Source organism: Nomia melanderi, chromosome 8 (genome assembly GCF_051020985.1).
Source record: "Nomia melanderi isolate GNS246 chromosome 8, iyNomMela1, whole genome shotgun sequence".
NCBI lineage: Eukaryota > Metazoa > Arthropoda > Insecta > Hymenoptera > Halictidae > Nomia > Nomia melanderi.
In genome coordinates, this window is record NC_135006.1 from 16,824,788 (window position 1) to 16,840,605 (window position 15,818).

The 15,818-nt window shown below is 51.3% G+C and overlaps 1 protein-coding gene across 1 annotated transcript in view; it reads left to right on the forward strand.

The window, feature by feature from the left end:
• Nucleotides 1-15,818, forward strand: part of LOC116433075 (kin of IRRE-like protein 1) — a 319,687-nt gene that overhangs the window by 235,111 nt on the left and 68,758 nt on the right. Inside the window, exons 5-7 of the mRNA XM_076369792.1 lie at nucleotides 11,073-11,163; nucleotides 11,628-11,740; nucleotides 14,714-14,880. Of these exons, the coding sequence (XP_076225907.1) occupies nucleotides 11,073-11,163; nucleotides 11,628-11,740; nucleotides 14,714-14,880 (371 nt within the window). The remainder of the gene's footprint in view (nucleotides 1-11,072; nucleotides 11,164-11,627; nucleotides 11,741-14,713; nucleotides 14,881-15,818) is intronic.

Genomic DNA, 15,818 nt, shown 5'->3' on the forward strand with positions numbered 1-15,818 from the left:
AGGAGCCATCGAATCGCGACACGCGAGCCAGATACGCGGAGCGCTGTAAATGCCCGCAACCTGTGGAGACCGGCAAGTTTGTAACGACGCCATACGGCACGGTCTCCGTCGAATTTCACCGAGCAAATACGACGGCCCAGGGATCGAGCGTTCGAAGTCCTTTTTCTTCGGGATCGGTCGGGTTATCGTTCGAAGATCGAGCGCGCGTCGCGTCGGTTTCCCGAACGTCGGCTCTTTGGCTCGCCGCGAAATCATCGGGAGTTCGACGCGGAATGGCGAGCGGAGGGATCAAAGATCGAGGGAGGTCGAACGCGACGGGGGTGAGGCTGACGGAGTCAGTGGTGTCGGCAGTTATTAAATCAGGCAACTTTTTATCGACGAGCGGGAGGCTAAGTGGAAAGTTCCACGTTCGGTCGACGCGACGCGGCGCGACGCCGCGCGACGCGGGCTGACGCGAAAGGAAGTCCTCCCCTCGCGAAGCGGAAGAGCGGATGGGAAAGGGGAAGGGCGTGCCAGGACGGAACGAAGCGCAGGGGGTACGGAGGATCAAGCGTTCCCGAGTGAAACGGGAGAGGAAGCGCCGAACTACCAGGGTTCCGGTGTTTACTTTGGCAACTGGATCTAAATTTCTGTTTATAACTGCGGCAACTTCTTCGTCCGCCTTAAAAGATTATTTCCTCCCCTCCTGCCCTGCGGCCTCCTCCTCCTCCTCCTCTCCTTCAGAGCTCTCCGGAGTTTCCCGTAGAGTGCTACGTCCTCCGGTGTCCCCTGAATCGATGAAACGCCGGCTGGCGTCTGTAACGCGGTAGGTTACGAGCGATCAGTCTGGATTTTTTTGCGATACGACTCTTTATTTATTGAACCGCCAGAGCGACAGAGAAGACTATTCTCGGCGGAGCGGAAGTTTCGGATCGGGCGCGAGTTACCTACGGATTCTTCGAGTTAGTTACGAGAAGCTACGGTGAAAATCGTTCGGAACCTCGACAGTCGCAGAGCCGTAAACAATAATTATTCCGAGCGCCGTGTACAAGATCTTCGTCCTCCGGCGGGCGACCGCCTCCATCGAAGCGAACGGGGAAATAATTCTCAGTTTGGTTTATGGGCGCTGGCGGCGCGCGGATCCAATGAAAAACGGGCGGCGGGATCCGGTCGAAAACGCGAAAACTGCTTCGACTCGAAACTGTGGCGAGCCGGGGCGACTACGGTACAAATACCGGTGTGTACTAGGATTCGATCCTCCTAGTCGACGCCGGCGCTCGATGAATACATCGAAATTCGAAGCGGGGAATATTGCCGTATGCAGATTCGATGGGAATTGCATCGACGCTCCGCGCATCGATCATACGCACTGCGGCGTATAAATTGAATATCGAGAAGATCGGCTTATCCTTAACAATACGCTCGCGAAGCCCGCTGCAAACGATCCCGTGTACGAACCGGGGGGAGCCTAGAATTTTCATTTAATTGTAAATCATCTTCGGAAAACGAACGGAAGATCAACCGGATCCGCGGGAACGCTGTCGCCGGACAAACGACGCGTGTATCCTCGTTTGTATTTCCGCGCGCGCCTCCTTTCTGTACGCGCCGGCATCGATTCGACGCGCAGCGAAGACCCGCGGGTATTATTATTATTGCCCTGAAATTCTACTCGCCGTTAAATACCGTGCGCCAATTAGGACGGCCCGAAATGGTTTTCCGTTCCGCGCGGGAAACTATAGCGCCCCATCGAAGCTGCATGTAATATTAATTGCACGGTAACTCGCGTTAATTACTACACCAGGAACAACAATTTTTAATATGCATCTCGTCGACCTCGTTGCTCCTTTGACGCGCGTGTATCTCTCGAGTTATCTGCTGTTTTTCATCTCGCCCCTCGCTCGCCTCATTTATTTCCCATTTCATCGTAATGCACAATTTCTCCGTTGCATCGCTTCCTTCTTCTCCGCGTTCTCCTTAATGCTCTTGCTTTCTTCCGAAAATCTGCATCCAGCCGTTTTCTGCGAGTTCTCCTTACCCAGGTCGCCGTACGACCCGCGGCGTCTTCATTTGTTAATTGCTTCCCGCACGCGACAAAGAACCACCATTAATTAAATTATGATTAAGCAACTTTGTTTCTGCGACATGTCGCGCTGAAATTCCAAATTGAATGTCTCGGCGAACGATCCGGCTGCAAGAAAATTCGTCGACGCGGCTCGCTGTACGGTACCGGGCGGGTCGGAATTATGTCAAAATGTTTATTTCACAGTTATCGAAACTGTGGAAATGTTTTGCCGCACGGTTATGAACACGTTTACATCCTTACGCGGGTACGACAGTGAAACGTTCAGATCTGAAACAGTTTAGCGTCCCAATTCTTCTGAAAAACCTACAGGTGACTCTGATTGCTCGGTTTCGGAGTTAACCCCTTGTCCTATAACGAGTGAGACTCGCGATGAAGATTTTGAACACGATTCAACAAATATATATATGTCATATATATATGACCCGCTAAGATTAGTCGGAAATTCGTGTTCTCTTGTATAAGTATCAAAGACCAGTACGACAATGAACGTGAAACGTGAACGCGAACGTGGTAGCAACGAAGTCGCTACAGCTTCTCGTCTCGTTCGACAGCAGCCCGTCTCGGGAAGACAATTCTCCAAGGCGTACCGAAATAACGCTCGCGAGCGAAAACGTCCGGCCTCCGTATATTCCAGGATTTATCGAGCACCCAGTGCAAGTTTCGAGCGATACCCCCGTCTGCCGCGGCACTTCGGTCAAAGATTTGCAATTCAATCGAAGCCCGAACCTCGCCGATGCGAAATTACGCCGGGCGTATACTTCGACGATTAAATGTTAATTCACGATCGGTGACTTTCGCGACCCGCCCTCCTCCTCTCCCCCCGTAAGATCTCGCCGCTGGTATATCTCCGCGGCGCAGGTTATTTACGCGGGAAAAATGATTCCGAAGCTCGGGCGCGATACCAGATCCGATTATTCAAACGAGAAACGGCGAATTCCATTCCCCGCCCTTTGAGCCTCGTAAAAAATTCGCGGACCCCGCGTTTTATTGCGGAACAGCTCGCGATACTTACACGCGCGGCGCTGCGGTGCGCTGCGCGACGCTTTGTTTGCACTGTCAGGAATTCGATATCGACTACGGTGTTCCGCGGTTCACCCGTAACCGATTTCACGGACGATGGGACCACCCGAGGACGCGCTAGATAAGCTATGCAAAGCGAACGTGTTATCTCGCGATGTTCGTGAAAAAGGGCCCATAAGCTGGAACGACGAATCGTGTAGATCGCGATGGGAATTATTATATTATTTCCCTCGATGCATCGACACGTTTGAATTCTTAATCGCGCGGCTCGTAAAACCGAAACGTTAAAAGAACAGTCGGTTTAAAGATCTCTCGTGGCGTATTAACCCTTTGCACTCGAGTGGCGCCTTTCAGTCGCCATTTAATCTGACCTATGAAAATGGTAAAATGGTGTTAAATTTGTCTGTAACGCATCGACAGATGGAACATCGAAATGAAATAGTTCCGTTACTTAGTTTGTACAAGGTTTACGTTAGTTGTGAAACGTATCATTGATATTTCATCGAATAACGAACATTTATTGAGAAAAATATTCTCGAGTGCAAAGGGATAAAATCAATAGAATCGTTCATTCGCGAAGGTAAACAAATTTCTAGAAAATTATTATTCCAAGTTTCAAAAAATCTGTGCCAGATGGACACAGTCAGCCAGTTGAAAAGGATGATGCGCGGCAGATCTATGGATCGTTTCTTCGAACGGCAAAAATTCTAGTACCCACTTCCGGCAGTAAGAGCGTGAAACAAAGCTAACGAACTTGTACACGCCGCGATCGGGGAAGATGCAACCGGCCCGCCAACATAAACAGTCTAATCTCCATAAAGCCGACGAGATTCGACGGGAGCGTCGTCCGAGCGAAATTCGAAAACGAAAACGCCGGTGTCTCCGCGGCGGCGCGGGCGGCGCCTCGCCCGGTTCCCTGGCGACGAAATTTATTGCGGCCGTCGGGTCGCGCGAACAGTGCAATAAAAACGCGCCGGCCGGCATTAAAAGTGTCTCTGCTTCGACGTTCATTTAAATTCGTCGGGGTCGCTTCAGCCCGGCGAGCCGAGGCACGCGGGTCATGTTAATTATACGAGACACGCGCTAATACGCGCGGGCTTTATATCTCCTCCGCGCGGCGCGCGATAAATATTTCGCGGCGGCGCCGTCGCCGGGTGCCACGGCGGCGTCGATTAACCGTGATTACTCGGGATTGGCAGCTCCGGCGGGATGAAACCCGCCCGAAGGATTTCGAGAAGAAACCTCGCGCGCCGAGGCTCCGCCGGACACCGCGAGCGCGTTGAATTCAATTACGAACTTCCTGCGCTCGCCCTGTTTTCCCTCGGTGCCCTTCGGACGCGTCCGCTCGTGCCGAATTTTCCCGGGGGAGAGTCGTCTGGGAACGCGCACGGTTTCTTCGAGAATTTTCTTTGTAATCTATCTTAGACCTGGACGTGAACTTATATTTCATTTTAGTGGCTTTCGTTTCTTAGACCTACTTGGACAGTTTTCGGTAGTTATTATGTCGAGGTTCATGCAAACTACCGAGTAGTCGAGCTTCCTTTTATTTTTCTATGGGAGTTTTATAGTCTTGTTGAGTATGGAGCAAAATTATTAATGCAACTTTCCTTACTATACCATTATGTAGCGGATAGAGAATTTTGTTTGGAACAGTATAATTATTTCATGACAACTCACAATAGAAATATGATCAGATCAAACGCACACGCTATTACGCTCAGATGCTCTTGTCTCGCTCGCACACTTTCTAGAACGTTCTTTCATTACCATTAACTTCACATGTATTTGGAATATTCTAGATTCATAAAGAATGAACATCATTAACATAAAAATGAATATAGAAGAAATCAATATTCTAGAATATTCCAGTGCTTTGAACGTTCATTCGAAACGCGCTCAAACACAGTCGCGTCATTCGTCTATTGTACGTACATTTAAATACATCCATTCCCACAATTACATTGATATCGGTTAGAAGAAACGAGTTGTGACACTGTCCGGAATTATCAGTTATGCGGTTCAATTATTTCAATTATCTCAATCTCCTCTGGACTAGAGGAACAAACCTAGCGTCAGCCTCGCGGAATACTGCCGAAGTGTCGGAATAAAAGGCGGAAGAGCTTGCTAAGATTTCAATCGTTTTTACCGGAGAAATGTACACCGGGTCGTCCCGGTGTATCGGGTAGTTCCATCGTTAACAAACAGCGAACGATAATCGGCCGCCAGGTTCGTTCGACGTGCCGTAAACTTTGACAAGCGTATCATTCTCCCGACCGCTCTATTATACGCGATTTACAACTGAGCCTAACTCACGAGGCTTCGTGTTATCTATAATTTATGGCAATAGCGGCGAGAAAATTTTACGACTCAGCCCGCCCACGGAATTTATTGCCAATTACTTGACTTCGTGCCCGGAAAGAATCGAGGGTCCTCCTCCGAGGATGTATACGCGCGTAAAGGTGAGATGTTCGCTCTCGCCTATCTCCACGGCTCCCTCTCCCTCCCTCTCTCTCTCTCTCTCACTCCGTTTCTCTCTCTCCCCGTTCCAGCACCCCTTTCAACCCCTACTCCCGAGGAGGATCCAACGAAATTTCCTTTTCCCTTTTCGCCTTCCGCATACGGGATCCCGGATCGGACCGAATTCAACGCTCGGAAATAATATGTCGGAAATAATAGAAGCGCGCTCGTGCTCGCGCACGCTCTCGCCGGCGCCGAGCGCGGGATATTTGATTATTTCCGAACGCCGCGTCTCCGTCGGAACGAGCCAGTTTGCTCGTGTAATTATCCACGGCGGGAACGGGGGAGGGAACCGATCCTCTCCCCCCCGTTTTCTTTTTTCCATCGGCCTCTTTCGCGTCATCAAGCGCGATGCACTTTGCCTATTTCCCCGGGGGGTACGCATAATGTCGCGGGATCGCAATCTGCTCTCGCGGCGTATTGGCCTACGGAGGCAGGAGGGGAGGTAGAGGATATTTATTTCTCAATCCTCTCCGCGGAGCCCGCGGCACCATAAAAGATATTAAAAAATTATTCGAGAGGACGCGCGTCATCTCCGCGACCGCGCGGCCGGGGTTACGCCCGCTCGTATCGGCGCCGACCTATTCCGCGATGCACGACCCGCCGCGTTTTGTCCATTAGAAATATTGCGAATTTCCACTCGCAACGCCCGGCGCGGGCCGCCGCGCCGCTCTCGCGGGGCCTCCGCGCCACTCGAGCCCCCGCGACGAGACTCATTGGCCAAATCGGTCCCCTTTTCGGTGAACTTTATCATCGTAACGTTTGATTGACTCTCAACCTTTCGCGTTCCAAATGAATTGCATTACCGTTGGCGCTTCGCATCGAGAGAGCTCCACCGGCCGCGTAGAAATTGCCGCGATAACGAAGGTTCGTTCAAGGGTGTATATTACTTTATGCGTTTTATATTGGTAATCATGTACCGCCGCGATGTTTATTCGAGTATCCATTTACAGGGGAAACGAGCTCGCGGTCGGCCAATATAACGACGTAGTTTCACGCGCGCTGAATCTTGACCATTACACGCCTTCGTTACTCGCATCGATTCCTGCGCCCCTTTTCCCCTGTTTCTGATTCTACTCTCCGCTAATGACGGAGCACGCTCGTAATTAGTTTCGTTATTAACCGCTCGCCTTATAACATCGAGCACGATGAATCTCTAAAACTGAATTTAACAAGTTTCATTATTCCCATCCTTCAAGTCGAAGTTAAACCTCGCGTTCCCCTCAATTTCACCATCGTCCTAAACAAAGGTTTAAAACTCGCATGAAATTCTCCTCTCGTCCACTCGATAGCTCTACGGTACTGCGGGGAGCACAATTGCGAAAGAAGTAACACTGGTTGGATCCAAAGGTTAACGTAAACACCGGCTCGAGTCGAGGAAGACGAGAAGTCGGCGAACCCTTTAATCAATTAGTCCACTACAAATATTCCCCGGTGTACAAGAGCGGAGCTCCGTTCTTAACAAGACCGTCGCGCGCGCGGGGGGTGTGTAAGTTCGGCTCATGGACACGCGTCCTTCGGTAATCCCGAATCGCGTCGACGACAACGACGAAGACGGTTCAGGACGAGGGCCTGGGCAAGGGCGAAACGAAGAGCTGCGCGAAGAGTTGGGGAGAGCAGGGCGTGCCGTCTTTGGTGAACTCGAACGAGGAAATCTGGCAAGGATCTCGAGTCCTTGGCGAAGGGTATTTGCCTTGAGCGGAGTTCGAACCAGCGACGACGACGACGACGACGACGACGACGACGACGACGACGACGATGGTAAACTTGTTAGATGTGGGCGAGTAGCTGCGGACCCGGCTTAATCCCGGAAGATATCGTCCGGTATCCGCGGATTAAAATCCGCACTTTAGTGCCTCCCGCCGCGCAGATAGCGTCGGTGTTGTCGTCGTTTTAGGCGGGAGTGGGGGAGTTCGAATATAGTCCGACAGTTAAAGTCAACGCCAGGGGCGTACCGAACCCATTCCCAGACCTAACCCCAGACCGGAGCTAAAAGCCGGAGAACCAGCTAGACAGTCCTCCCTTTCCGCAGCCACGCAACCGCGCCGCGACCTCGCTCTTACCCCTAAGTACTCGTGCAAACGACCTCACGGCTGAGCTTACGAATTAACTGGCCCCGCTCCGTCGTCCCGTGCTTCGTCGCCGTTGAAAAATCTCTCGCGAGGCTTGCCACCGGGAAGCCGATCGAACAGTTTCGGTTCGCGAGCGCGTCCGCGACGAGGTCGTATTTCGTTCTTGACTTTGGACCCTACTTTTTACAGTGATAGGGTGACAAGGTTGCTGAACTGGTTTCAGCGAAGAAAGTATAATTTATACTATAAATTTATATTATAAATACATCGCGTAATAAATATATTTAACCTGACTACGGATTTAGTCTTTATTTTAGTAGCCCTACAGTATGATTTCGAGTGTAGTTGATCGCGTTTAGCCGAAGCGCGTGTGTCCGAGGGGTCTGAGGGCAGTCCGCGTTTTCGGGAAATCGTTCGGAGGGAAACATGGAGTTGCCCGGGTCCCTTGCTTAGCTAAGCGATTCTCCCGCTGTGAGTAGCTGTAGTAGGACTCTAGTAGGCTCGTTAACTAGACACGGTATTTCTCGGTGACAAAGGGGGAGACGGCTGGCAGAATTTCATCGAAGGAAGTTTCATCTGTTCGCGGTACGACGGAGGAGCCACTGATAAAGGAGAATTGCAGCGTAAATAAATAAAGCCGAGGAAGAGGTAGCTGAATAAAATCTTAGCTGAAGTTTCGCAGCGCGGGGAGACAACGCAAGGAGAGTCCCACCCTCGAGGCGCGCAGGACCCACCTTAACATCAGCCGAAATGGCCGTGGCGAAACATCCGCCGTAAAAAGTTCCCTAAAACCCCGGGAAACCTTTGCCACGATTCCCGTGCGCCACAGGGTGTACCATAACGCGCGACTGGTGGGTCGCGCGGCGTATCCTTCGTTTACGTCCGCGTTATATGAATTCGGGGAAGACGGATCGCTGCGACGGACCCCGGGCACCGTCGCATCCGTACGTCTGGCCGGCGACGAACGACGCCGAAAGTGGCATCCCGAGAGTCACGAATAGCCGATTCGATTCGCGGACACGTCCTAATCGATCATAAAGCGGGAGAAACCTGGCCGGAGGGCGGAGCGAACGATCGCGCGTGAAAAAGGGAAACGAGCGACGACGGCGCGGATGAGAATCGGAAACAACGGGACGGTTAAAACGTAATCTAGATCGCGAGAGCATCGTGAATAACAATGACGGGCGGAGCTAATCTAAGCGTGCTTCCGTCGGAGATCAAGCCTTGCAATTTTAAGTGTCGCGGCGATGTTGCGTCGTCCTGATTAAATTGCGATTCCCAGCACCGTACACCATCGTGAATAACAATGAAAGGAGGGACGTAAACCGGCCCCCGCCCTCCGCCGGATCCTTCATCCCTCTCTGTCCTCCGGCCTCTCTATTTCTCTCTGCTCATCCCGTGGGCCACCTTTTCCCTCGCCGGGAATTTCAGCGTTCCGCGCTCGATAGACGCGCTTCGCCTCGCCTCGCCTCGCCTCGCCTCGCCTCGCCACGCCAAGCCTCGCCACGGCGCGCCACGCCATGCCACGCCACACACCGAGCCGCGCTTTTTCTCGCTTTATGATTTCTGACCCATTACCAGCGCATACCTGACTCTTATAATGCCCGTATATCATTCGAGCCGTTTTATCACCATAACCGGCAGCTTTTTCCAATAAAAATATGCATCTAGCCACGGAGCGGAGGTATTATTCGAGGGAGATATGTAAATCCGTGATATAATACGGAGTCTATCCACGGAACGTTCCTTCGAATGGAACTCGATACGATATACCCCGCCGCGGCCGACCCGTCGAACCATTTATTTCCGATAAACGCTGCTTTCGCGAGCCACGTACGTCGGCGAGGGCCGCGACCGGCTAAAGAGATCGTTCCGCCCGGAACCCTTATTTATTAGGTTCGCCCCTATGAAATGTTGTTCCCCCGTACGCGGCTCGTTCGCCGGCGCCCGCGATAACGCGAAGACTGTTGTCAAACCGGATCGAACCGTTCCTCTCGCGAAATAATCATCGGGAGATATACTGTCCCCTTCTATATCAATGATCCGCCGGGCAACCGCGATAACGCGCGGGGATCACGATCGAGACGGATCGAACGTTCTTCCCTCGGCGAAATAATCATCGTTCAGGAAAATACTGCTCCCCTTTCACGCTTGAAACTATAAAAAGAGTATTCAGCCGCCCGTAAAGCCTTGAACTTTCGAATCCAAGAGAGTGAGACAGAGAGAGAGAGAGAGAGAGAGAGAGAGAGAGAGAGAGAGAGAGAGAGGGAGAGAGAGGGAGAGAGGGATGGGAGAGAAAGAGTCGCCGAAATTGCAGCCGATCTGGTTTCGCTTTTAATATTTCAGCCGCTTTGATCCGCTCCCCGGTTCGCCTGTCTCTCTATAATTGATATTTATCGATCCCCCGGAGAAAGGAGGAAACTATAACGCGCAGTTATCGGGCCGACCGGCTGCGAAGTCGTCCGCCAGTTTTTGTCTGGAGCACCGCATCGAAAACTCTGGGGTATCGGCTAATTTAAAAGTTCCCGGGAACTCATCCAGCCTTTAGTAGCACCGACGGAGAGAGCCCGGCGCTGTGTATACGATCCCCCCTGTCCACTCGCCGCCGGCGAATCAATCCATCGCCTACGGTTGCTGTGTTTCCTCCTGCGTTACCGAGACCGAAACACTCCTGGGTCGCGTCGGCTCGCGTCGCGTCGCGTACGATCGGATCCTCGTTTTTTTACGCTGATCGAAATCGCTTCTCGCGGCTCCCAGATACGCGTACAACTTGCCGATTACGATTTCGAAAGCATCGGTGACGGTCGAACTGGTTTTCCGAAGATCAAGTGAGAAGACGATATCCTTGACTGAGATTCTTTTGTATTTTAGCACTTTGACTGCCACGTAAACACTCGTCGAAACTCCCATGTACTCGAAACAGTTTTCTCCGTTAACCAGAAACTGAGAAATCAAGATTCTTCTTAATAATTGCTCCACTATCTTTCTTATATCTCGTATATCCAACGAAATTCGGTTCGTTCGATACGTCACGGAAAAAATTAACGTCCACGTTTCTGTAAAAGATAATGTCACCCGAATTCGGGTGACGTGGCAGTCAGAGTGTTAAAGGTATCTTCTAAGTTGGACGAAATATTAGCTACCCTATGTTTGAAGACTAATTTGCTGTTATCGATGTTTCGCCTTCTTTTTTCTCGGAAACATCGATAATACATTTCATTAGTCGAGCTTAAGTGAGAGAACGGTCATTTAGCAGAGGGTTAAAATTAACCGAAGCTCGATTAAGAGCTGAACAGTTAACCACCGGCTCGTAATCGCAGCAAGCAGAGCTTACGAGCTGTAAATTCTTCGAGGTGACGTTTTCATGACGTTCTTAACGATTCGCTGATTTACTGTTGCAGGCAAGCCGGAGCCTATGGTCCGGTGGCTCGTCAACGGCCAAGTGAAAGACGAGGAGTACGAGAAGAACGCTGGCGACGTCATAGAGAACAGGTAGAATTTCTCCTCCTCTGATCAGTTTAAAAGATGCGCTAATAATCCAATTCGCGGAAAGCAATATTCGCATTTTGGCTTTTGTACTGCCCTGAATCTAATCGCGCATCGCTTCGTATTTACAATGTCTCAAAGAAACTCGTGAAAATACAAATGGTCCTTTTAATGCAACGAATTAAATAAATTCGATGAATACATTAATCAATATTTTCAAACGTATTTCCACGTTTCAACCGTTTAAACTGAAGGAACAATCTCGATTCAATCCATTCGCAAACTGTTTTATTTTATCAACAAAAGGAAAACACCGAATCGATTGTTCCGTTTTGTACCAGCAACGATAGAAACCTGCGCGAACGCGTGAAATCAATTAGTCTCTAAAAATGAATGCCCGGAGTAACGAAAGAAACGACTCGTTACCTCGAAGAAACGCCTCTAAGGTCCACCGAAATTCGTTCCAACAGATTAACCCTGCAGGCGATCAGCCGCTCGAACCTCGGGACGAATTTCACTTGCCAGGCGCGGAACACGGACCTGATCGAGCCGAAGGTGTCCTCGATCACCCTGGACCTTAACCGTGAGTAACAATTAACCCCGGGGATTCCCGAGCGAGCCGTTAGCCGGCGGAGCAAAGTAAAGGGCACAGGGCACGAGGAGAACCGGCCGATCCCACGGGAATCGCGATCGACGCGGCGCGGCCATAGGCGCCGTTAAAAGGGAACTGAAATAAAGAGGAGAAGTAGATACAAATTCTTATCGGCCGGCTAACAAATCAGAAGCCTCAGCCGGAGCCTATCTTGTCCCGCATTAACGATAAGATCTACGAGACAGCGAAAGTGGGCCAACATCCTTTGCTCCCTCGCCGCTGTGAATCGCCTTTAAGGGAAGATAAGGCAAGATAAGACGAGAAATATATTAAATCCAGCCCGGAGCCCCACCCGGCTCATCCGTCCCGCCCTCTCGCCACGGCAGCCAGAAGCCGAACGAGCCGGGGCCAACCTCGGCTCGGCTTTCTCAAAATTAGAATTCTTCGTTAACTCGCGTAAGCGCGCACGGCGACACGCTAATTTCGAGAGTGAACTGAAGAATTCATAGATCAATTATCTGTCGTACATCTCTGGCGGCTTTAGCCGCGACGATCAGAGCGGAACGGCAGGATACCGGCGGCCGACAGAGGGGAGGGTATGGGGCGGGCGGTTGGCACAGATGAGAAACGATTCGCCTAACTCGTTTCAACGTGTCACGTCGCTTCATCTGCCTCTCGACGAGCCAGTTCACGGGAGCTCGCATCCGTCCGCTCCTCGAAAATATTTACCGCTGTCCCGTTGATTTTCCGCTTTCCCTTTATCCCCGCCCACGAGATCCGACGAAATTGACGTTCCGCGGGAAAGAAAACACGACGCGGCTCGTCGGTCGATCGGCCGGTCGAACGGACGGACGGAGGGACGGTCGGATCCGTTGGAACGGTCGCTCGTCCGGGCCCGACCGTCCGACGACCGTGATTGATCGCCGCTGAATTATCGGCGCTTCCGAGAGTCACGAAATTTTCGTCGAAGCGGACAACGAAATTGAAGATCCGTTATTGGCGAACGAGAACACCCATCATAGCGGTGAACGGGAAAAAATCCCGCGCGCAGAGATAACGAAACGGACAGCGAAAGAGGGCGCGAGGGTGTGCGGGGTGTGCCGAGGCGGCACGAGGACGGGCACGGGGCCGCGTGTACGTGTGCGCCGACACGTGTGCACGGCCGGGAAACGGAAAGAGAGGAGCTGAAAAACGGCCAGCCGAACAGAGACGAGGGAACGGAGGATTGATCGATGCTCGCTCTTTGATTTTCGCGACCTGGGCCAAGTGACCATGCATCCAGCGTGTATTCATCTCATGGCTGGCGGGACAAAAAACAGAAGAGAAATTAAAAAACCCTCTGAGCGGTGACGAGGCGAACCGCTGCCGCGCCGCGCCGCGCCGCGCCGCGGCTGAAGGATCGCCGGGAGATCGCGGATAATCGAAAAGGCCGGTCCGATTCCGGGAATACGGCAAATCGAGTATTCGGGGCGGCGCGATACGCGCGCGTTGTCGTTCGTTCGGAAACTTGTAACGCCGCGCGGCGAGGCTCGTTAACATAAAATCGAAAAGTGATTCTCGCGGGGACGAGCCGTAACGAGGCCGGCCGATACGAGCGGACGAACGAACCACCGAGAACCGGGCCGACCGGAAGGAATCGTCCGCTTTGAAAGAACGGACGAGGGGAATATCGAAACTCATTATCGGCGAGCGGGGGACCGAGCGAGCGCCGACCGGTTATCAGGCCGCGCAATCGTTTCGGGGGACGGTGAACGCAGGGAAAGGGAAAACAACGGAAACAGAAGTAACGGGGAAAGTTTAAACAAAAATAAATTAAAGTTGTTTTCGGTATCTCTCGGCGTTCTCGTGATAATACACGGGAAAGGAGAATTTGCATTTTATCAAGGGGTGGTTTCACCCCTGCGAAGTGGAATTCGGCGAGAAAGACAAAATTGCAATGTTCGACCTACTCTACTTGCACGCGAAGTTTCTTAATTTTTCGAATTTCCGGGTTCGACAAGTTCCGCGGTTAGTCTCGGAAGTTTGGGACCCGAGCGGTCTACACGCGTGAAACTCGCGCATTGTAAACGAGACCAATATTCCGCTCGAATTGAAGATTTCCAAGAGCTCCAGACTCCGCGAGGCGTTCGAGCGTCGAAAGGTATAGAATCCCATTCGCGTCGCGTTTCGGCAGTCTTGAAAACACCGAATGGCCTCGAAACTGCGATCCGAATGGCTATCGCCGAGCGCGGGGCCAACACACGCGAACGTCGCGTCGCGTCGGCTCGCGTCACGGAACGCGTCCTCATAGTTTTCATATTTCACGGGCGAGCGGATCGTATCTGGCTCGGTATTGGCCAATTGGAAACGCGGATTTATCGTCCGTCAAAGCGATCGTCGCCTGCCCACGGAGCCCGTGGAACAACGTCGTTTCGCGCGTTCACACGCACGCGGAAAAATCAATGTTTACCGACGAGCGATGATCGTTGCCGCGCGCAATCTCGCGCGACGGATCGCCGAATAATTCGCCGGCCGGTTCTCCTTTTTCTTCGTCTACCTCCTCGTTCTTCCGCTGTTCGTTCGATCGAGCCAGAAAACGGGCGGCGCTTTTTCCGCGACACGCGAATCGCGCGTAACAAGCCCGAAAATGACAAATGACCGGCAACCGATCGATCGCTCGTCGGTTTTTGCAGCCTCGAATCGGCCGCACGATTTGCATCGAACTCGCGTGGTGCCTACCCGCCGCGCCCCGCGCGCCGGGGTTTGTCCGCCTTAATTATCGGCTCGCTTTAATTATCGCGACCGATTAGCGTCGTCGGGCCGCGTGATTGCGGGACTCGGTGATTCGAGAAAAACCGGCGAGCGGAGGGATGAAAGGGTTGGACCGCGTATTATGTGCCTCCGACGGGGATCGTTCGTGCGTTCGGAGCGAAACCCCGGGGTTCTATCCGTCGACGGCGAATTAATCGGACTTTTGATTCCCAGTGAAACCGCTGACGGTGATCATAAGAAGGCCGGGGAAGATGGGAGTCGGGACCGAGTCTCTATTGGCTGGGAAACGGTACGACGTGGAGTGCGAGACCACCGGATCCAGGCCGCCGGCGGTGATCACGTGGTACAAGGGACGGAGAAGACAGCTGAAGCACACCACGGTGAGTAGGAATGCCGATCATTCGTTGATGCGTTGCTTACGGTGTGTCGGGGGGAGATCGATCACTGTTCTCGACACTGGAACTACCAGGCGAGTCGGAATCACCGATTCCAAGATTCTTATTTCGCTGCTTTTAACAATCGTAATGAAATTAATCTCAAGAAATCTGCTTTTGAATTCTTACAACGAATGAATAGCTCTGTCTTATTGCTTGGTAATTCTAGCGTTAGAGACTGTATCATTGATGACGAATAAATTCACTTGTGAGAGTCAGTGCATACAAGGATAGTTACATAGAGTATTTAACCCTTTGCGCTCGGAAGTTTTTCATTCGAAATATCCAACATTTTCCAACTGTAGACGATATTGTTTGAAACTAATTTAACTTAATTTAAAAATTCACAGATAATTAAACAACAAAGCATTTTTATTTAAATATTTCGCATAGCGATACAAAGGTAAATTCAAAGTACTAAATGTTCAACTTCATGGTTTCGCTGTATCAGATCGAGTGACTGAGAGTCACCTCTCGAGTGCAAAGAGTTAAATTCTATTCGAGAACAATTAACCCTTTGCACTCGGGAGGCGACTCTCGCTCACCACGTTATTCATATAGTAAAACTACAAAACTTCAGAAATATTGAAATAAAATAGCTTTGTTCCTCAACGTGCGTATAATTTCTCGTCGAGTTAGTTTCACAAAATATTGTCTCTATCTCATCAGAAAACGTTAAAATATTTTTCGAGAAAAACCTCCGAGTGCAAACGGTTAAATAGGCCTCTGTCCAAGATTCCGTAGATCACGAATACGACAGAGGATGTACATACAGATATCCTGAGAATGTATAGAAGAGTAAACGTAAACCGGAAGCTCCACGTACACGCGATTTCAGTCCGTTCGTGTAGGTTTAATACGAACGCGGCCGAAGATCACGCGGA